A 22,778-nucleotide genomic window follows, 5' to 3' on the forward strand; every position below is an offset into this window, starting at 1 on the left:
GGTGCCATTCCATACTCTGCCGTTTCGTTTCAGGCACGAAATGGTGAAACCAGCTTTCGTCACCTGTCACAATACAGAGCAAAAAATCATCGCCTTCGTGTCGCGATATCTGCAGCAGTTCTGAGGTGATGGCTTTTCGCTGATCCTTGCGGTCTTCGGTCAATAACCGCAGGACCCAACGAGCACAAACTTTCCCATAGCCCAAACTCTCAATCATCTCCTGTACTTCACTGTGCCCTATTCCAAGTTTTCGGGCTGTTGTGGCCACAGTCACACGCCTGTCATCTTGAATGATCTCATCCACTCTTTCCTTGTTGCTTTCAGTTGAGGCTCTTCGAGTACGACCGCTCCGAGGCTCATCTTCGATGCTGGTGTTCCCATCTTTAAAATGTTTCACCCATCTTCGAACATTGCTCGTACCCCCATGCACACACTTCCATAAGCACGCTGAAGTCTCTGGTGAATTTCTGCGGCACGGATTTCCTCTTTCACAAGAAACTCGATGACAGCACGCTGGCGAAGTGACATATGGTTGTCGGCCATTTTGTTAGGAGTGATACTGGTCACGTGATGCAAGCTATTGACGTCACACTCAAGGTTAACTCAACGGCTGGTTCCACCTACCACCATACTCTCTTTCGTCTGCTGTTCCCAGGTTGCATGCAAAAAAAAGTTGCTCATGACTTTCGGTACGACCTACGTAGCATAGTCCCTGAACCAACTACGTTACCGCGTTCCCCCAGTTCAGATATTACATTATGATGTTGACATGTGAGAAAGGAGATATCTTAATTTTTTTTTAATTGTCTTAGTGGGGGGAGGGGTGGAGTCCAGCTGGGTCCACTCGGCACGGCGGCCACTGATTGTCCTATTGTACCCACCTGCCCCGGGTGATTATGATAATGGAGAATTTGGTGGAATGAAGATTGGCAGGGGAAACCGAAGTAGCCCAGCGCCACTTTGTCCACCACAAATCCCACTTGACCAGACCCGGGAAGCGGTGGGAAGCCAGCGACTAACCGCTTAAGTTGATGATTCATGGTTAGTAGGTTAAAAATGCATGGGGTCTGTTCTCTGCAACGGTTTAGTGTGAGACTGCATACTAGAGCTACAGAACAGCCATATACTCTTCCGTGCGAAATGAAAACGGGAAGAAAGGGACGAAGCAAGAAACATTGGAAAAACTTGCTAGTGTGAAGAAAAGTACAGAGAAAGAAGGGGAGAGAAGCGTGAGAAGGAAGTGTCGGAGGAAGAGCTGGGAGTGGAAGACGAGCGGAAAAGAGGTGGGTGACTGAACTATCAGAAGGGGGGGGGAGAAGCAAGGAAAGAGTCAGCAGTGAAATGTAAGAACGAAAAATAATTCACAGCAGAAGGATTTTAGAAAAACAAAGGGAACCGGGACGATGTGGAGGCAGGCGGGAGCAATCTATTTCAAATGATGAGTATGATGTATATGGTGCTGTCTTACATGTATTCTGAGGTTCAGATATTTCGATTGTATGCAACTTAATATTGTGGTTGTCTGGATAATGGCATCATGTAGTCTGGTAGGTGGGTACTAATGTTTCGGAGGAATATACTGCTGCCGTCTTCACTGCTTCCCCGATGATGGAGGCAGAATATTCTTCCGAATCTCCACCGTAGAGGAAACTTAATGACGTAAGATTTGAGATTTTCACGGCGGTTTGAAGAACGCCGTCTTCTGGGATGTGGCGCCATGTATATCTTGTTTGAACCGACGTTTCGGAGGAACATATCGCTTCCACGCTGGTTCCTCGCTAGCGGATTTTTCTGCCCTAAAGATGGAGGCGAGACGTCCCTCCGAAACATCATTTCAAACAAGATCTATACGGCGCCACATCAGAGAAGGTGGCATTCTTCAAACTTAATGACGTTTAAAATTTTATCATTCCACATTGGTCCGTACTTTTTCCGCTGTAACGAAAACGACGGTCTTGTTCAGTAAGGGTGCCGTTACTTGAATAAACCCTCGTGCAGTCTGGAGATGTCTCGGTAGTATTATACGAGTAATCTCCACTGCCTCACATGCATCCCCCGTAACGCGTCTCGAATCAGGGAGTGTTCTTTTCCTTTAACGCTATTTACAGCAGCTTTCGGAGGAAGCATCAATGCAATTTTCTTTTAACGAGCTGTGTGCTATAGTGCCCATGTAATTGAGATGCATGTCATGCGGGTTGGATGAATCGGAGGGGAATACCTCCGGACCAAACTTGTTTGCCTGGCCTGCTCGTCTTGCGTTCGGGTAGCAAGTGTCCATTCAGTGTATTTTCATGCTTCCCTTCATCACATTACACTGTCCCATATCGGATTTGGAAATTTGGTTTGCATCGGTGTAATTTTGCGCCATTGCTCACCATAAACTTGGCTCCTCGACTTGATAGTCACGGTACTAGTATAGGAGGCATTTGCGCATGAGCGTCCGACTGGAATTGCACGAGGGTATTTTCTTTTTCACGGGATGTACGATACGTAATTGGCATATGTAGTTAGTTATTGGAGAGGGTGGGTTTCCCCATGCACTTAGACCAGTATTGGTCCATTGTGCTTCCCTCTATGATATTCTACCAGTCTCTATACCCTACCGATATTGGTGCGTACCATCAGTCCCGACCGAGCCAGCGAGTTCGGCCTCTACTGGCTTGGCGGTATCTATAATGCTTCCCCCATCTATCAGAGGCGTTAGAGACTACTGTTGGGCGGGAAACGTCCTTGAATTTGGCTCAGTGACCTCCTTTGGAGATATGAGGTTCTTTTACGTGCCGTAAAGCTACGACACGGGACCCACGGCTTAAAGTCCCTCCCGGAGGACTTGTTCCCTGAATTTTTCCGCCCTTAAAAATTCCACGACCTCCGCCGGGTTTGAACCCGCGTACCACGAGTCATGAGTTGGGAACGTTACCTCTAGACTACGGAGGCCGCTAATTGGCATATGTATGTATGTATTATGAGAGGGGGTGGGTTTCCCCATGCACTTAGACCAGTATTGGTCCATTGTGCTTCCCTCTATGATATTCTACCAGTCTCTATACCCTACCGATATTGGTGCGTNCCGTAGAGCCAACGAAGTCGGCCCCCGGTACCTTGATGCTTCCCCCATCCACCAGAGGCATTGGAGACTACTTGGGCGGGAAAGGGCATGTAATTTAGCTCAGAGGTCTCCTAGAGACTAATTGGCCTAAATACGTCGTCTTATTGAGATAAGATGACCGATACCATTGCTTTTAGCTCCACTCTATCTTGTATCGACACTGACTGCATCTTTTATATAACCTATTTACCGTCAGACTTGGAACTTTTCATTTCCCGGTGCACGTGTCAGTGTTACGTAGCGTTCCCTGCCATGTTTATTTCTGAAGAAAGATGGCGATCGCCTTTAAGTACTGCACATCTTTAAAGCTCTGTGCTAAAATTGCTCTTTGGGTTTCATTTCGATTTGAATGGAGCTTATTGAATTATAATTGCATGGTTACGCAACGTTTTATAATTAATGATCAAGTCCAGGAGGATGAGATGGGCAGGGCATGTAGCTAAGACTACACTTTATATTCTACTACTTGATGCGGCATGAACCGTACGGACGTCGTACGACCGATGTCGCTGTGTGTTTTCCCAGCCTTAGCTTTCATACGTGACGACATGCGACTTCTACCGTACGACAGTTGGAGAGCAAAGAAATGTATTTGGCCGCTCTAGTGTGAAAAGGAGGTCGTACGGAAAAAAAATCGTACGATATTTTTCCGTACGACTGATGTCGCTGTGTGTGTTCCAGCACTTAGACACGAGTTGACGCCAGGGTCACCCGCATCTAGGCGGGTTGATGTGAGTGGACTGGCAGTGCTGAACACGAATTCTAAACTACATGTAGTAGTTACGTGTCTGCGGTTTTGGAGCTCTCTTTTTTCTCCTGCAACATTCTGTTTTGCCAAGTAGGGAAGTAGTTTTACCAGTGCCCCCTTCTGTCATTGTTAATCATTTTTTCGTTTCTTCTTTCTTCCTTCCGTTCTTATCTTTTTCGCTTTCTCCATTTGTTTCTCTCTTTAATGTTGTTTAATTTTCCTGTCCCTGAGCCACTACCTTCCTTGCGAACGCGATCTGTTGCGTACCCACGTCGCCGGACCAGAATATCGCATTCTCCCTGATAAAAGAAGTTTCTGGAAGCTGTTGTGCTTGGTAGGCCAGGCCATGTGGCCACCAGATGTCTGTTTCTGTGCGCTGCTTCCTTCCATGTACTTCGCCATGACGTCCACCTCATTCACTTTTCATATTGTCTCCGTGCTTATTTAAGCACCTTGCCATGGAGACGTTTGGGAGAGGCCTAAAGGAAAGGTGCCATGTGTTAGGCGTAAGCGTAGAGGGAATGATAATACTAATATGGATCTTACATAACATGGGAGGTGTGTTGGATTCATTTTGTGTTCAGGAGAATTAACCTTCAGCCTATATACAAGGCGGGACTTTGTTGAGTAGCTGAGGGTGTTCTAGCTTGTCCAGGATTCTCATTATGTGAGCTAAGTAGCATGGCAGAGTTCAGATGTCCAGCGTGGGCTTCCCACCATCAACTAGACGTGTGTTCGATTCTGGACAGATTAGAGATTTTTCTCTTGTCCCTTGGGACTTTCGAAACTATCCTAGGGTCGTCTGTTGTGTGTGGGTGAAGTTGTTTGTGTGATTCAGCACCATGCTCTGAAGACTTCCAACAGGCTTGGAAGTAACATTTCACTCATTCTTACCCTCACCCCTAGACGGAAGGGAATGGTGTAACGTTCCAGTGCATTCCCTCCCGGCAAAGGGCCCTTTGTACCTGCCTTAATGTAGACATTTTGTTAAGTAATGTTATCTGCCCGGGCTCCGTAAGTCACGTGGAAGCTGGTGGACATTGAGGCATGTGCTGATATCAGAATGAGTCACGGAGAGCTATGAATGCATTTTTTCACTTTTAGCCCAAGAATATTTACACTGTCTGAACCCTGATGTTCCCACATTTTAGAGATGTGTTCTGAATGTTACTTAACGTGGGGAGCAAGACCAGTGAGACTGGGATGTTCATTTTGCAGTGATGTGTAGTTGACACTAGTGATGTGAATAGCTTTTTTAGTTTGTTGGTTCGACTGACCATTACCTACATGTGGAGTTCAAGTTGGCTGATGTGGTGTCACTTCTGACTTGCATTCGGAAGGTGCCCGGTTCGAATGTCGGCCGGGGCACCGCTTATCCTGACAGGGTTTTCATGTTTCTCTCAGTTCCTCCTGGCACATGTCGGGCTAGAGACAACTATCACAACCCCCCACACCATTTCCCTCTCTTGGACATACTGCGTGATGTAAGCCAGTTGAGGGAAGTTTAATTATTGCCCCTTTCGGAGCCGAGTCAGTTTTGTGGATAATGGTTTTCAGAACAATGCAGATGTGAAGTGGATAAAACAAAAACTTTTCTCCTATGTCTCCTTCCCCTCACTTTATCTACCGCGTCTTCTATTTATTCTTAATGCCCTTACTCCTTCACTTTTACATCACTTTTCTTATTTCGTGCCCTGTCACCTGCTTCCTGTATTTTTTTTGTTCCTCCACTTGTCATCTGTTCTTCTGATTCGTCTTCTTCCTAATCGCTTCGTCTCCGTTCTCTTTCGTTTCTTCTTTCTCCTCAGCTTCTACCCCTTCCACTGCATCGACTTTTCTTCATCACCCGTCCTCAATAGCTTCCAGTATCCTGACCCTCGCAGTAGTGCACCGCCCTTGGGGTATGAAAGCGACGCTGAATTTAAGATTTCTGTCTAGAATCGTGATGAGGAGATCCGTGCTTGTAATGTTACATACCGGTGTTGATCTTGTGTCGATGTTTGAGAACGAAGTACTTAATATTTCGACCCAAGAAGTGTTTTTTTTTATTCACTGACTACAGCTCCCTTGGGCCCTGGCCTCTGATTTTCAGTTTCATGATCATTTTACAGACGACAGGACTCCTTCGACGAGTAATCAGTTCTTCGCAAGGCCTCTACCTAAACACAGGACAGCACAAACACAGAATAAGCGCATATACACACAAACATCCATGTCTTGTGTGCGATTCGAACCCACGATCCCGGCTTCGGAGCGAGCGAACACAGTGCATGCCTTAAGGTTCGGCCACACAGAGCGCTACGTACGCTATGTTCGTTATACGAACAGAAAAATATCTCCCTTTATTGCCAGTGTGACTGGCCACACAGACTTCCGTGCGCTGCGTTCCCTATGTTAGCCACATCGCAGAGTGTACACAGCGTACGAAGCGTACGTAGCGAACATAGCGTAGCGCTCTGTGTGGCCGAACATTTAGACCGCTCGGCTACCGTGACCGGCCAAGAAGTATAGATGCTGGGAGAAATTATAATAAGGAGCTTCATAATTAGCCCATATGCAAAAGAAAATTGATCGACTGGGTGCGTGGTTTTCCTTCGTTACGGATTCATGCTGTGGTACTGGTAGTGTAAACTTGTGATTCGCAGCTGACGTCAGTTTTTATAATACATGAAGCAATGTGGGGAAGCTCTACCATTAAGAGCAGTCAGTCTTTGTTAGCATTAGCTTATCTTATTTTACTGGCTTTTTTTTTTCAGTACATTCTTTTCTTAGCATTATTAACTTTGGTTGTAGCGTGCTTCTCTTATCAGCAGCTTTGGTCGCTGCCCGTCACATCTTTCGGTCTTGGCTTCTCTTACCGTCGGGTTTCGTTGTTAGCAACAAGACAATTTCATACGTAGGGAGATGATGTCGTGGCGGCAAATATTTACCTACGGGAATGATGTCACATTCGTACCTATTAAAATGCTTTTCGTTGAGGAGTTAGCAGCGGCCCTACAGCCTGTGGGGTTTGGTCTCGTCGGTACCATTTTTCTATATACGGGTATTACCATCAAAGTACATCTTGTTTATTTCTCATGTTGTTAGTACCACGACATGTTTCCGTGTAAGGGGCTGTGCGTAAAAGTTAAGTCCCTCTGCTTAACTACACACTGCACTACACAATGAAGGCGTATGGGGAAGTGGATGTACAGAGCCACATTTTCTTGATCTCGGCACTAGTTGGAGGTGAGTGGTCAGCTTCACACCCCTGCCGCTTTACCCTCGAGGAAAGAGCCCCCAGTACCCATTGGATAGGAGGTTGGGTGCACCCCAGAGTCGGTCTGGACGACGTGGAGAAGAGAAAATTCTTGATACTACCGGGACTCGAACTCCGACTTCTCGGTCGTCCAGCCCGTAGCTAGTCGCTATACCGACTACGCTATCCCGGCTCACAAGGGTGTGTGTGTGTGTGTATTAGAAGCAAACTTTACAATTTACGTACATAGCAAGAAGTTTTGGGAACAGATGAGCTCCTCCTTTCCTTCGGTAAGACACCGACCGCACTGAAAACGACTCCTCCAGAAATTCTTCGTTGTTGCGGGAACGTCTGTACCAAGTTACCTTTCAGCGACAAAGGGATGTACAGACAGACTCACTTACCGCATAGAAAATTACTCGTTAAGCGTAATTGGTTGGTTGAGGCACTATGATACAAGCAGGAAGGTCGCGGATTCGAATCCCGATGACATTGAATTTTTCAATTGACCTAACCTTTCCAACAGCACTGTGGCCCTGGGATGTAATCAGCCTCTAACAAAAATGAATACCACGAATCTTCCTGGGGGGTTAAGAGCAGCCGGCGCGTAAGGCTGAAAACCTCACCATCTACGAACCGATTTTCCAGAAAATGTAGGATCTTCGACGTTTCACAACCCTATGGGTCTTCACGGCCTGTTACAGGGATAGTTTTACCTTTTCCCTTTTACAATTATTTTATTGTTGGGTGTATTTGTTGCAGCGGGAACGTGTTTACTAATCCGTTGCCTAGCAATGATGCACACGGATGGAAGGGATTTATGAAGTACACCATTGAGATGGAATCAGGTGTCATGATATACTCGTACATACCAGGTTTCACAAGGACTGGTGTAGGCATTCGAAAGCTGGGGGCGGGGATTTTACAGCTAGAGGTACACAGAAAACGTGGTGACTTCACAAGCCTACTTTTATTTTTTCAAAATGTGGAAAGAAGGCTAAGAATAAAGATATTAAAGTCAGTCAAATTTCTGTAACATTAGCATTATTACGTTAAAATTTCTATACAACATTACAACAGATATATTAGTTAAAATTCAGAGTTTTAGGTCGTCATTGTGTTCTGTGGTTGTGGTTGTGCTATGCTGTGTCATACTCGTGTTTCGGAGCGCTGAAGAGGAACAGGTCTGAGGCGTAGTTGTGGTCTCAGGTGATCAGAAAGTTAGTCATTCTCATACTACTAATCTGTACTGACGCAAGTCGTACTAGCGTGTCAGAATTAAAAGTTGTCCTTTCAGCATTATTTTCTGCCCCTACGCATCTTTAACACCCCCACACCCAGTTTTTTCTATGAACCTGAAACACATGATAAACACGCCTGTGGAACACTCCCCTCCATATGAAGGTTTGTTTGTAAGTCTGGAGACAGCATGGTGTATACAGATCCCTTTTGTATTTGTATTTTGCCTGCTGAGGACGAACTGAAGAACTCTAGCGAACCCGTACACCCGTTTCCAAACTGTTCAACTTTCCTTGGGGAAAGAATACGGGTAACATTAGGCAGCATGTAAGCGCATCCGCTTCCGGTTATACTTTACAGTGACATCGAGAAATTTAGATGTGAAACGACAACTCCATAAACAAGTTCCTCTCACAGAGATGAAAATTCCTTTTCCTGGAAAATGTTCGCGCGTGTGTGTAGTGTTAGGAAATGTTTTTGTTGGGATGAAATATATATATGCCGGTCACGGTAGCCGAGCGGTCTAAGGCATGCACCGTCTTCGCTCTCTCGGAAGCCGGGATCGTGGGTTCGAATGCCACTCAGGGCATGGATGTTTGTGTGCGTTTTTCTGTGTTTGTGTACAGGTAGAGGCCTTGCGACGAGCTGATCACTCGCCCAAGGAGTCCCACCGTATGTAAGATCTAGAAAAACCGAAGTGAACGGAGAAGTTCATGGAGGTAGGCCTAGGCCCACTGGGGCTGTAGTGCCAAGGGAAAAATATATTGTGTGTGTGTGTGTGTATATATATATATATATGGAGTCTGAGTCAGCTTTACTATGGAAGGGCATTTCGCAGTTATTTTTTGGTCACATACGCGCCGTTAGTTAGAGGAGCGGGGCAGACCGGGTATCTGCCCCTCGCCCCCGGATTAAAAAACGAAATTAAGGAAAATCAGGTATTTCAAACATTACTCGTTTGAAATTAAACGTATTTATGTCTTAAATACCTGGACAATGAGGAAAAATAGACTTAAACTGGGTAAACGTAAGTTTGTCAACAAATTTTGTGCTTTGATCGATTCCAGCAGAAAATAGATGCGTCCCTCTCTATATACTGCGATTATCAATTATTCCATTCGCTTCCCACATACTCCACTAGGACATCTAACTGATGCATCGTCAGTTATGACCCTTGATTATAGTGGCAGTACTGTCTGAACTCTGAACTCATTGCCCTGATAAGTGTATCCAAACGCCTTGGGGCGCTTACACAGTAGCATTGCCTCTGTCATGAAGTTCGGCCGTCCATTCTGCAGGATTTCTGGTTCTCACAGAAGTGGTTATGAAGAGTACTATCTTCTTTGATATAACGGCATGTAGTCCTTTGAAAGTGAACCGACGTTTCGGAAGAACATGTCTCAGAATGCCCCTTACATCATATACGAGTGAAGAACCGAGTAGACCTTGAAGCTACACTTGTCCCGCCACGGATGCCTGTGGTTTGCCTTCTCACGGATGTAGATGCGTGTCGGCCATGGTGGTAGTAGCTCCATGTGTAAAGGACGAAGGGTCATTGTCGAGCAGATGGTCAGCCCCGGTCAGTCCTGTCCCTTCTCGGGGTTGCTGATGGTTGAATATATTGTAAGGGAAAGCGGTCCCAGTGCCACGTTGTTCCCTTGTCCTGCATGTAGTGCGCTGTTGTACCACTCCCACGTCTACAGCGAGACGGAGCAAGTTGGCTCAAGCGGTAATGTTTTTGACCTTGCATTCTGGAGGTGCATTGACTATCCTGACTTATAAGGTTTTCTCGGATTTCTTCAGGATCTTCAGTTGGAATAGTACCTGAAACTGACAGCTTCTTTCCCGTCCATAATGATCAAGCCATTTGACAGTTCGCTCTCTAGTCGTTCGCCACCGAATAAAGTAAAAGATAAACTTGTCCCTGTGCTTAACTAATTATGCACTAAGCCATGAAGGCGTATGGAGGAGTGGATGTATAGATCCACGTTTTCTTAACCTCGGCACTAAATGGAGGTGAGTGGTCAGCTTCACACTCCTGCCGCTTTACCCCCCGGGGAAAAAGCCCCCGGTCCCAATGGATAGGAGGCTGGGTGAGCTCGGAGCCGTTCTGGACGACGTGGAGGAGAGAAAATTCTTGCCCACACCGGGACTCGAACTCCGATTTCTCGGTCGTCCAGCCCCGTAGCCAGTCGCTATACCGACTACGGTATCCCGACTTCCCCGTTCCCCACAGAATGCGTCGTTAAGCAACAAACTACAGAGTGAGAATCCGATCTTTAACCGTCTGATTATAGGTAAATTTGTTATCAGAATTTATTGCTTGCCATATTGAATCATATCCCCCCCCCCAAGTTTGTTCCATGTATTCACTCAGTAGCTCCACATATTTGAGCAGACGTAGTTGAGGGCTTACAGGGATTACGTGTGTTGGCTGCAGCAGTTCAAGATGGCAGGTATGTGCGGAGAAAGAATGTAAGAATAAACCGAGAGTGTGCAGAGGTTAGAGGGAGAAAGCATGAGAAAATAGACTGAGAGGAGAAACATTCTCCCGATGAAAATAACAGAAAAGACAGATTTCGGGGGAAACAAAAGACACGAAAAGGTGGCGACATTGACATCCGTGAAAGATGAATAGAAAGGAGATGTGAGTATAGGAACAGGAAGAACTTCGTCTCATTATGAAAAAGGAAAGAAAGTAGCTCGCAAGATACAGATTACATAAGACGAAATAAATGCTGTCGAAAATAGAAATGGATGAAAGGACAAGACAAGAAGGACAAGAAAGTATAAGGGTTTGAAAAAGAAAGGGGCGGAAAAGGGAAGTCAGAAAGAAAGAAAGCCCTTTCCCATATGGTTTCGCACGTTGCAGTTGAAACTTGTACCATTTTTTTGTGCTTTTCTCTGTAGTAACCAGAGATCGCCAAACTTTTCTGACCGAGAATCCCGTAATTAACTCAGGGAGATGAGTCGAGAGCCAGCAGTTACACGAGAAATTACCAGAATTGTATGGAACCCAAGGTTCATCGCCGTGTTCGCAAGAGTCCGCCACTTGTCCCCGTCCAGAGCCCGATGAATCCAGCCCATACGCCCCTATCCTGTTTCCTTTTAAGATCCATTTTAATATCCTCCCATCAACGTCTAGGTCTTACTAGTGGTTTGTTTTCTTCAGGTTAGCAATCTGAATGTCTTCACCTCTTTAGTTTTCATTCAATCTTAATTTGCTTCCATTATTTTCAGCTTTCAAATTTTTTTGGTTTTATTTTGCGACACCATCAGTATCGAAAACCGGGATAGCGCAGTCGGTATAGCGACCGGCTGTGGGCTGGACGACCGAGAGGCCGGAATTCGAGTCCCAGTAGGGTAAAGAATTTTCACTTCTACATGTCCCGCTCTTGGGTCCACCCAACCTCCTATACAATGTGTACGGGGGGCTCATTCCGTGGGCGTAAAGCGGCCGGGGAGTGAAGCTGACCACTCACCTCCAGCTAATGCCGAGGTCAAGAAAATGTGGATCCACACATCCACTCCCCCATACGCCTTCATGGCGTAGTGCTTAATTAAGCACAGGGACAACTTTACCGTTACCGCCGTCAGTATCTGCTGTCTTAAGATTCTGGACTATATAGCGTCGAATTTGAAGGCGACTGATGAATATTGATTTGAAAAGGATTTGGAAAGAAATGGTCTGGCCTAATGCAGGCACTCTCACGGTATTTGCCTGGAGGGTCTGAGGATAATCACAAATAACCTCACTCAGGATAGCGAGTGTCACGGCAGATATATGATCCAAGCACCTTCGAATACAAGTCTAGGATATTACCGATGCGCGAACCTGCTAATTGTATTGTTCATTAAGTGGGTTCTTTGTCACCATGGCATGAACGGAAGAGTTGGCTTTCCGATAGGGAGGAGAGCTTAGTTGAGTAAGTAGCTGTGGACAGCTAAAAGGGTGTTGTCCCCCAGCTTGAGGTTGGGCAGGGTGCTGGCAACTCACCGTGAAGAAAATCGACGTATGTTACATCAAGTTACGAAACTGCATGAGGATATTTACAGTTCTACCCTCATAACTGAATTGTCCACACTGATAATCCACAGTTTCGTCCACGTATGAAGTTATCGGTGAGAGAAAGAATTCGATAAGATTTTGTTTGAAGTTGGTAGCTTCGATAATTATTGCAGATTTAATCTCTTCTTGTAAATAAGTACAGTAACAGATCTGTTCCCCTGCTGAGGCAGGTCCTTATTGCAAACAAATAACAAGTTTAGGGATATCAGAACGTAACGTTTTACCTTCTGCTTGAATAATTTCTGCCGGCATTTGATCCATACCTTTGAAACCTTCCAATAGCAATTTCAACCTGAAAGGGATTTTAGACTGGGGTACTAATGGCTTGGCTGTATGTACTTCCCCCCGCCACATATCACCCACAAACTCCATGTACATTCAGTAGCTGAGGGAAGTAACGCTTCCCATCTATTCAAAATGTTTTAGAATCCTTTGGTGAAGGAAATTTATATGAATGTGGGAAATTACAGCACAGGGGGCATTAAACGTGCCTGTCTGCCCCCCCCCCCCCCCCACCCCAAACANAATCCCTTCATTCAGGGAATGATTATGAGGCAGACGGTGTCGTGTAGGGTGCTTGCTGTATGTATGCAGTACAGGGCGCACTATTTTTGGATGGCCCGTGTTTCATTGCCCAGATGTTGTTTGTATATTATCGCTTTGTGGTGAACAGAGAATCAGATCAGTCACCTGCATTCCTTTCTTTCCTATCTTCTTTCCAGTTTTGTTGATGGTTTCCTCCATGAGTGTGAAATCGTTCTGTGGAGATTATTGTTATCTTTAAAGGACTTGAAACCTTCGGTGGCAGTGATAACAGCATAGTGGAAGTGTCCTGTGTTGAGATGCTGTTATCAGTATTTGGATCCTCCTTGAATGGCATGGCATCTTTTGTGATCAGGTTTTCGTTCTCTTTCATTTCAGTCTTCGGACGGTAAATCCACGTGGACTTGACCCTGGAGTGGTACGGGCTGAACTTCACCGGGCGCTGGACGTCTGGGCACAGAATTCCAAACTCACCTTCCGCGAGGTCAATGACGACCAGGCAGACATTCTAGTCTTCTTTGAAAAGTAAGGAATTTTTTTATTTATTCTGGGAGTTTTCCTGCCTCTTATGCCATGGAAATTTCACAAAATTTTGATTTTGTTTAAAATGGAATTAAACAAGCCGATTTTGGAGTGCAGAGGATAAAGCCAGTTTCTCAGTGTATAGTAAGATACTTGCAAATTTGAATGTCATTGCTGCCTACTGATAGAATTTAGTTGTATCATTTGTAAGGAATAAAAGAAACGAAATTGAAGGAAAAGAGCCTCACTCACTCACTCACTCACTCACTCACTCACTCACTCACTCACCTCACTCACCTTTCGCTCCCTCACTCACTCACCTTTCGCTCCCTCACTCACTCACTCACCTTTCGCTCCCTCAGTCACGTTTCACTCCCTCCCTCACTCACTCACTCACTCACCTACCTTTCGCTCACTGTCACCCCACATGCACCCCGCACAGACATCCTGTGCCACACATCGCGGGTACCACGCACCACCCGAACCTCCACAGGCACAGGCAGGGCGTCCACATCTCAATAATCCCTAAGCACCGTCACAACTCCTATGTATCCCTCAACCCCATGCATTCATGCACACTTACCCATACATCCACAGATACTCAACTGCACACCATGCACGCGCGCACACGCACACACAAACCCCACCCCCTCCAGGACAATTCCATAAGTGTAGTGTACTTCAGTTAGTAAGGAAAATCTGCTGAAGTCTAGAATTATATCTACCATTGGAAATTAACAAGCCTGATTTGAAGAGATTGCAGGTATAGCCCTCATTTTTGAAAATGTACTTGAGGGAGACAGTATCAGTAACGTGGAACTGTGAATATTACAGTTGATTTTCTTGCAGTTTTTTCCTGTTTCTATGAAACTGACGTGGATTTTTTTACGCCGCAGGGGGACAAAGTTACAGAGTAGATTGGTTGCATTAATTGTTTTGATCTGTTATCATTTGTTCTAGGGGCTACCATGGGGATGGCTATCCTTTTGATGGGCCAGGCCAGATTCTGGCACATGCTTTCTTCCCTGGTGGCGGTCGAGGCGGCGATGCTCATTTTGATGAAGATGAAACATGGCTTCTCTTGGAGGGTGACCACCATCATGGTAATGTATTATTGTTGTTTGCTCGAACATTTATGAAGAAATGTTTGTTAATTAAGGTTTAAGGGATGTACGATTTCATGTGGATGTTGTTCAGTATGTGTCTGATTCTTAGGTGCATTGAAATTCAGCTGCTCTCACTAAGCCCCTAAAAGTGATTCCTCTGGTTAATTTAGATTTCTACAACCCTTGATGATGGTAGGTCCTTTGAACACTCTCGTGATTTGAGCGAGCAATTTGAAAGGCCCAATTTTCTTGTAACTCTCCAACTTACCGTGAAACTATTGTTCTTATTGAACAGTGTGGGGATTCATACTGTTATTGAATAACTTGGAAGTTCTGCTTGCATTAAATTTTAATCCGTGTTGTAAAGTTCAGAAGTCTCATTTACCTGAAACTCTAGTACGTACTGGTTATTAGTTTTAATATTGATTTTACATGAAACATATACAAGGGTTATTTGGAAAGTAGCCTCCATTTATATTAGACAACTGATAAAGGAGCAGGGGAGAGCTTATGCATCTGAGGTAGCGTCACATGCGTCGCTGTCTTGTAAATCATCATATAACTAGTCACATGGTGCTTGTTCTTGTCTCTACAGAGTGAGTTGTGTGTCCTGTGATGGATAATCCTGCCAGCTGCAAAGTTTGCACTGTTATCTGCACTTTTCACGCTAAAAAGTTAGTGGCGCAGAAATCCATTGTGACTTATGCACCGTTTACAGTCAAAATGCAATGCGGGAAGAAACTGCAGGACAGTGGTGTAGAATGTTCAAATATGGGCAAACAGATGTTGACGGTGAAGAGTGAAGTGGTCTTGTGAATATCCACAGACGTGATGGAATGTGTTCCACGAAATTATCACAGCAAAGTTGTCACAAGTTTTGTGCAAGATGGGTTTCAAAAAATGCTCACAGATGCGCACGAACTGCGGAGAATGGCTCTGGATATGAATTTTTTAGAGCGATACCACAAAGATGGTGATAAATTTCTTGATCACATCTTACAAGTAACAGGTGATGAAATTTGGTTTTCATTTGTGAATGTTGACATAAAAGAACAGCCAAAGTAGTGGATGCACACACATTCACCAAACAAGCTGAAAAGTTTAAACAGATGTCTGCCTGCTGGAAAGCTGATGGCAGCTGTTTTCTGGGACAGGATAGAAGTGCTGGTTGTGGAATTCATGCGACAAGGGGCCACAATAATATCAGAAGTGTATAGCAAACCACCAAAGGAACTGTGTAGGACCATGCAGATCAAATGTGGAATATTAACATCTGCTGTAATGCTTTTCCTTGACAATGAGCGCCCATATACAGCTGCTTAGCATTCAAGTGCTGCTGGAGCATTTCGTCTGGGAGTTGTTTGACCACACTCCTTAGAGATATGATCTCTGCTCCAGGCTACTACCACTTATTTACCTACCTGAAGAACTGGTTGTCATCACAGTGCTTCAGTGATACTTAGGAGCTGGTGGTAGGTGTCAAAACATGGCTGAGCTCACAGGCATACAAAAATTTATTCCCCAATAGGACAAGTGCCTACGTTCTGACGGTGACTGTATTGTGAAATAGCTTAAGTATGCAAATATATTTTTTGTATATAATTTTTTCCCTTTTTGTTTGTTTTGTTATCAGCTCACTAGAGGTTACTTTCAGAAAACCTCTTGTGTATATATCGAACAATTTGGAAGACAAAATTACATCAAATTGCGACTGTTATTGCACAGTCTGGTTGTCAGTTTCGCATATATCCCTGCATAATCTTGAAAAAAATGTAATTTTTCACAGAGCATTTTATTTTAGTATGGAGTAAGGATGTGACTAAATGTATATGTATTATCTTATTAGTAATTCTCGAAAAAGTAAGCGGAAAGTCATTTAATATCTCGGGAGATTGGCAATTAGGACATGGTTCCCTTTCAGGTACCAGCTTATTTGCAGTAGCAGCTCATGAATTTGGCCACTCCTTGGGTCTGTCACATTCATCTGTGGCTGGAGCTCTAATGTTTCCCTGGTATCAAGGCCTGAAACCCAACTTCCAGCTGCCAGATGATGATCGTCACGGTATTCAGCAACTGTATGGTGAGTCTCACATTGCTGCGAGAAATCTTAATTATTCACTTTGAACATATTATTTCGTATGAGAATTTAATGTTATTTACAAGAGTATCTCTGTCAATGCACATGTGTAACAGAAACACATTTTCCTATGAGGCTTGAGAGTCAGCGCCTTTTTGTGTTGGCAGTTTCAGTACTACACAGGTGCAGTGTATATATCGGATTAGTGAGGTTTTGATGGCTGGATGTTTGCTCTTCATGGAAAATAGTAGTACATTGAAGTGCTCCAACAAGTGTTCTTAAGGGCACAGTGTTTCATGATGAAACCAAACTTGCCTATCCTTCACACACAATCTCCAGATATGCCTTTAGATGCCTCCTTATGCCGTTAACTTCTATGTGATCTTAACTGAGAAAGTGTACTTTACAGGAGCTGTATGGAAGTACTCCATGTCTACTGTGCAGAACAGCAGATGACATGAAATTAAGGGTGTTCAGAATTTTTACCTTTTACCTCACTAAGACTTCATGGCAATACTGTATTATCACGTGACCAAGTCAATATAGTTGTGATTTGGATTGGTAATTGCATTTATTGAACTCTTACAACTCGTAACTACAAGTAAGGATTATGCTGTCACTATTCTACACACTTCACATACAACCACAGAACACATCTTCACTAGCCGTTGCTTGGTAGCGACTTCCAGTGGCAGATGTTCCTCTGGGTTCCTGAACTGTTCCCAGCCTTAGCTACAAGCTTCTCGCAGCAGCAACTCACAACAACTGCACCCCAGCGGTTATATACCTAGGTCATTCACTCCTCACTAACTTTTCCTGCTTATAACATCTTGAGATAGACCTCACAGAAAACACCATTCCTCTGTTGCCAAGGGCCGTTGCCTAGTAACGGCCATTGTACAGTTGCTTATTTCGCAGTGGTTGCCTAACAATGGATCTACATGCCACAGTATATTCACTGTTACTTCTATGTGCCAGAATTCAAGGAACCAAATGTTTGAGGTATCATTTTGTTGTGAAACACTGTGCTGTATTTTAGAGGAGCTCATGATTTATGTCATGGCCAAGATTTGTTAAAGAGGTTCATAAGAGGGGGTTTTCTTTTCTTACCTTGCATTAATATAAGTTAATTGTTTTAATTGTAGGTCCAAAGGATGATAGAAGAACATGGGAAACTATTCCAGAATACAATCCACAACTGCCACACTACCCCACTCATCCACCTTATTATCCCAGACCACCAGATCAACCTAGACCACCACCTGAATCACCTAGGCAACCAGTGCAGCCTCCTAGACAACCAACTCAGACCCCTAGGCAACCACCTAGAAGACTTGACCCAATTCCTCCTGACTATCCGGAGAAGCCAACAAAGAAACCACACAGGAAGTCAGGCAAACCTGATTCATGTGATACAAGTTATGATGCCATCTCTGTTATCAGGAGGGAGGTGTTTATCTTCAAAGGAAGGGTGAGCAGGTTCAAGTTTTGGTGGTGATATATAACCTTTCCTGTTGTATAACAGTGTAAGAGACCTTAAAGGAGTTGAAAATGTATTTTTATGCTTATAAAGTGAATTGTTGGATTAAGTTAATTCTGGCTCGTATCAGTGTAATAAGATGATGCTGCTGGAATGGAGCAGGCAAACAGATGCAGTAATACAAAAAAAAAGAGTAATTTCTGATGGCTATATGAGCTTTGTAACCATCTGTATTTGCAAGAAGTAAAAATCAAATGACAGTAAACTACACAAAATATCAATGTACACATAGGAAAAGTGCCTTACAAGTGCATTTTGAACCCTGCAAAGCAAGTGTTTTCTCAGTCCCATCTTGTGTGTGAGAACCACTGGACAGACTTTCATGGAATTTGATACTTCACATGCAGACCTGCATATGTTTCAGCTGGTACCTTGAGCATAAGTTGTTTAATATTTATCAAAGAGGAAGATGTTTCAACCAGAAGTTGTAGAGAAAAATGAAACACATTTTTTTACATTTCCTCTGTAAATGTTGCGGTTTTGAGATAGTTGGGCAAAACAATAGGAAGTCCTTGATTGACTTAGACTGCATTAGATTTTATTTTAACTTTTAGTGAACTGCACTGTTACAGGGTGTCTGTCAAACATGCCAACACAGCAGTTTTCATGTTGTATGTAACAACACTGAATAGTGAAATTTTAAAACTGAATATTTATTCATTTATTATGTGTTGATGTGACTTCATTTTTTCATTTATTACTCCTTCTGTCAAATACATCTGTTAAGTGCATACTGTGTATCTTAACAGTCTTCTTGTAATTGGAATACCCATATTTTTTTACTATCTTGCACTGTTGACAGTGCTGTTTTGTTGCGGCAATTTAAATGTTGCTGTTATGTCAGTAGTACATGTAATACATTAGAAATTTATTGACACAGAATTCATGAAATTCTCAGTTTTTTCTGGTTAATGTTCACTTGTTTTGGTGTGGCTTGAACTGATTTGTGTAGTTTTTGTGTATTGTTTTTGGCATGTGTGTACTGGTATCCATACCAAAAGTTCAGGGAAGAACACGATGTCTATGTTCATTAATATTTTCGTCTGTAGTAAGACAAGTCAAATTATGTTTGCAATTATTCAATTTAGTGATGTATTTCTTTTCGTTATTTCTCGTGGTTAGATATATCAGCTGTGAGGTCCCATATAATCTCAGAACTGGAATTCTTGTATTTTTTAATTTACAAACAAATTCTTTACACAGGGTGATTTTTACTTTGTTGACCGTTCTCATATCTGTGCTTCACAGGGACTGGAGCACCACTTGCCATGAGGTGCATACAAATTTTGCTGATGAATCAGCATGCCTGACGGATGATAACATTCTGGCAGATGCATATTTCACATAGGTGTCATACAGAAATACAGGATACTCTAAAGTATATTACACCATGATGTACCACATTGCTTACTAACTGTAACTGAGAACAAATGGCTAATGGAGCCTACTGCTGACACATCATAAATAAACTCCCACGCATGAATCGCACTGCTTGCTGTGAAACAGAATGCCTTCAAGTGGTCCACAAGTTAATTACTTCTCTTCATTCCAAATGTTATTGGCCCTCAGGCATGTTGATCCATTGGGCAAAATTCATATGCGCCTTGCAGCCAGTGGTGCACTGATCACTGTGAAGCGCAGAGCCGTGAACTGGTCAGCACGGTTAAAATCTCTGTATAAAATCTTTTAGGTATGGTTTGTTTTATGCACATATAAGAATTTTCAGTTCTGGCCGAGTCTGTTGATCAATTATTGCTCTCAAACAGTGAGCTAAATATCGTATAGATTTCTTGCAGCTGTTTTTTTTTTATATTCTTAGTAATTGAATTGAAGTATCATACTTTTGAAATAAAATTTAATGGATGTATATTAAATGACATGTCTCACTCCTTCCGCAGACATTTCTACATCTGCCATGATTATAATCATGATACGTAATAAAAAGGCCAGAAGGTGAAGTAGCATTGAATGTTATAACATGTTTTAGAATTCATGTAAAGTTTTAAGAAAATCTGTTCGTCAGTAAGGGGAAGAGGAAACTTGACAGTTGATACACACATTGCTCCCTGAAGCTTATTGTTTCTAGGAGGAAAGTGTGATAAGGACTGAGATATATTATTGCACATATTATATATATGTTTATGTACAACTTGTTTTGTTCTGTGGTCTATTTATTGACCATCAATACTGTTGATCATCTATATTTCAAATAAATTTAATTTCTGTGCTTTATTTTTATATTTTCAGTATATCTGGAGGATTGGGGACAATGGCTTATATGCAGGATATCCAGCAGAAACACATAGGATGTGGAATGACTTACCCAAGAATTACACACACATAGATGCAGTGTATGAGAGAGGAGACAAGAAGATAGTGTTTTTTATAGGTGTGTTTGTGTATGATTTATGGAGAATGTTTATATTTTCTTGACTTTAGCCTTTGGTCTATTCCTTGGTCAAGGCTGAAGATTAGTGTGTGGATTCATTGGATTTCAGGACTAGACCTCTTGGAGCATTGAGGGGTTTCCAGCATTTTGCAAACATTGCAATGGCTTTCTCTTCCATACCTCTTGCATTGGGCAGTGTGTCAGAAGCAAAGCTATGATGGGATGAACAGAGTAGCTGGATGCTAACCTCTATGGAGTATCCATGTGGTTAGTGAAAAGTGGCAATGAAAAATGTTTCAGCAATCATGTGATTAAAGAAATGAGGTGATGAGCAATGTTCTGGCAACCAGGTAGTCCTGAGACAAGGAGGAAGGAAACATTTCAGAAATATAATGTTTAGACATGAGATGATGGAAGATTATTTTTCTTTCTTGCCTCATGGACAGGAGAGAGAGTTCTTTTTTGTCCCTTCCATTTTCTCCACATATGGACATGAAAAGAGTTACGTGATTGCTGTATGAAGGTTGTTGGGTACAGTAATGAGTTGGGGGGGGGGGTGATGAAGCCAGGCTTTCTTAGTCTACGTAGGTCGTACCAAAAGTCGTGAGCAACTTTTTCTTTTGCATGCAACCTGGGAACAGCAGACGAAAGAGAGTATGGTGGTAGGTGGAACCAGCTGTTGTGTTAACCTTGAGTGTCTTGTGACGTCAATAGCTTGCATCACGTGACCAGTATCAAACCTAACAAAATGGCCGACAGCCATCTGTTGTTTCGCCAGCGTGCTGTCATCGAATTTCTTGTGAAAGAGGAAATCCCTGCTGCAGAAATTCACCAGAGACTTCAGCATGCTTATGGAAGTGTGCATGGGTACGAGCAGTGTTCGAAGATGGGTGAAACATTTTAAAGATGGGAACACCAGCATCGAAGATGAGCCTCGGAGCAGTCGTACTCGAAGGGCCTCAACTGAACGCAACAAGGAAAGAGTGGATGAGATCATTCAAGATGACAGGCATGTGACTGTGGACACAACAGCCCGAAAACTTGGAATAGGGCACAGTGAAGTACAGGAGATGATTGAAAGCTTAGGCTATAGGAAAGTTTGTGCTCGTTGGGTCTCGCGGTTATTGACCGAAGACCACAAGGATCAGCGAAAAGCCATCATCTCAGAACTGCTGCAGATATCGCGACATGAAGGCGATGATTTTTGCTCTGTATTGTGACAGGTGACGAAAGCTGGTTTCACCATTTCGAGCCTGAAACGAAATGGCAGAGTATGGAATGGCACCATTTGCTTTCTCCATCAAAAAAGAAGGCAAAAACAGTGCCATCAGCTGCGAAGGTGATCGGCACAGTCTTCTGGGATGCAGAGGGGTTTATTCTGGCCAAATTCCCGGAACCTGGGCAAACCATCAATGCCGCTTTTTATGGCCAGACGCTGCACAAGCTCCGTCGTGCATTGTGCGATAAATGTCAGGGATGAAACATCATCATCCTGCGTGACAAGGCTCGCCCCCATGCCACTCGCCTTACATTTGAAGCAATTGCAAAGATGGGGTGGGAAGTTCTTTCACACCCCTCCTATAGCCCTGATCTGGCACCCTCCGACTACCATCTTTTTGGATTTGTGAAGGATCAGCTGCGTGGACAACGTTTTGAGACGATGGAGGCAATTCAGAAAGCAGTGCGTCAGTGTCTTTGGATGGCTGGAATGGAATTTTACAGAAGGGGAATTTACAAACTCCCAGAACGCTGGGAGAAATGTGTACAAAGAAGTGGCGATTATGTGGAAAAATAAAGGAAGGTCTGTAGATTGTGGTGGTGTATTTGGTTTGTCAGTAATAAAGCATGTTACTTTACAAAAAAAAATGTTGCTCATGACTTTCAGTACGACCCTCGCACATCTAGGTTTGTAATGCTGTGTAACACCCAGAATCACTAGGTTCTGGGACTTTGTCTCTCATCCAGTATTGTAAAAAGTTAGAGAACACAACATTTAGGAAAGTGGATCTGTTTCCATCCACAGGTGAGAGGGAGACACGTACTCTGTTGAGTCCCTGAGAAAAAGTTAATCTCCATCACTGGACAATCCATGGCAGTATAACTACAGCTATATAAATATGTCAGTAATATAAATATATATGAATAATATCAAAGAGAGATAACAGAAGAAATACACAATAAAAATTGTGATAAAGCAT

General features: G+C 43.5%; 1 protein-coding gene across 1 annotated transcript in view; it reads left to right on the plus strand.

Annotated features, from left to right (window-relative positions):
• LOC111866280 (matrix metalloproteinase-2) overlaps nucleotides 1-22,778 on the plus strand; it is a gene marked incomplete at its 5' end in the record, with an annotated part of 337,202 nt that overhangs the window by 306,666 nt on the left and 7,758 nt on the right. The window contains 5 exon segments of the mRNA XM_023855079.2: nucleotides 13,325-13,471; nucleotides 14,429-14,571; nucleotides 16,496-16,654; nucleotides 17,797-18,122; nucleotides 20,439-20,580. Coding sequence (XP_023710847.1) covers nucleotides 13,325-13,471; nucleotides 14,429-14,571; nucleotides 16,496-16,654; nucleotides 17,797-18,122; nucleotides 20,439-20,580 — 917 coding nt within the window.

Source organism: Cryptotermes secundus, unplaced genomic scaffold (assembly GCF_002891405.2).
Source record: "Cryptotermes secundus unplaced genomic scaffold, Csec_1.0 scaffold1025, whole genome shotgun sequence".
In the NCBI taxonomy this organism is placed as follows: Eukaryota; Metazoa; Arthropoda; class Insecta; order Blattodea; family Kalotermitidae; genus Cryptotermes; species Cryptotermes secundus.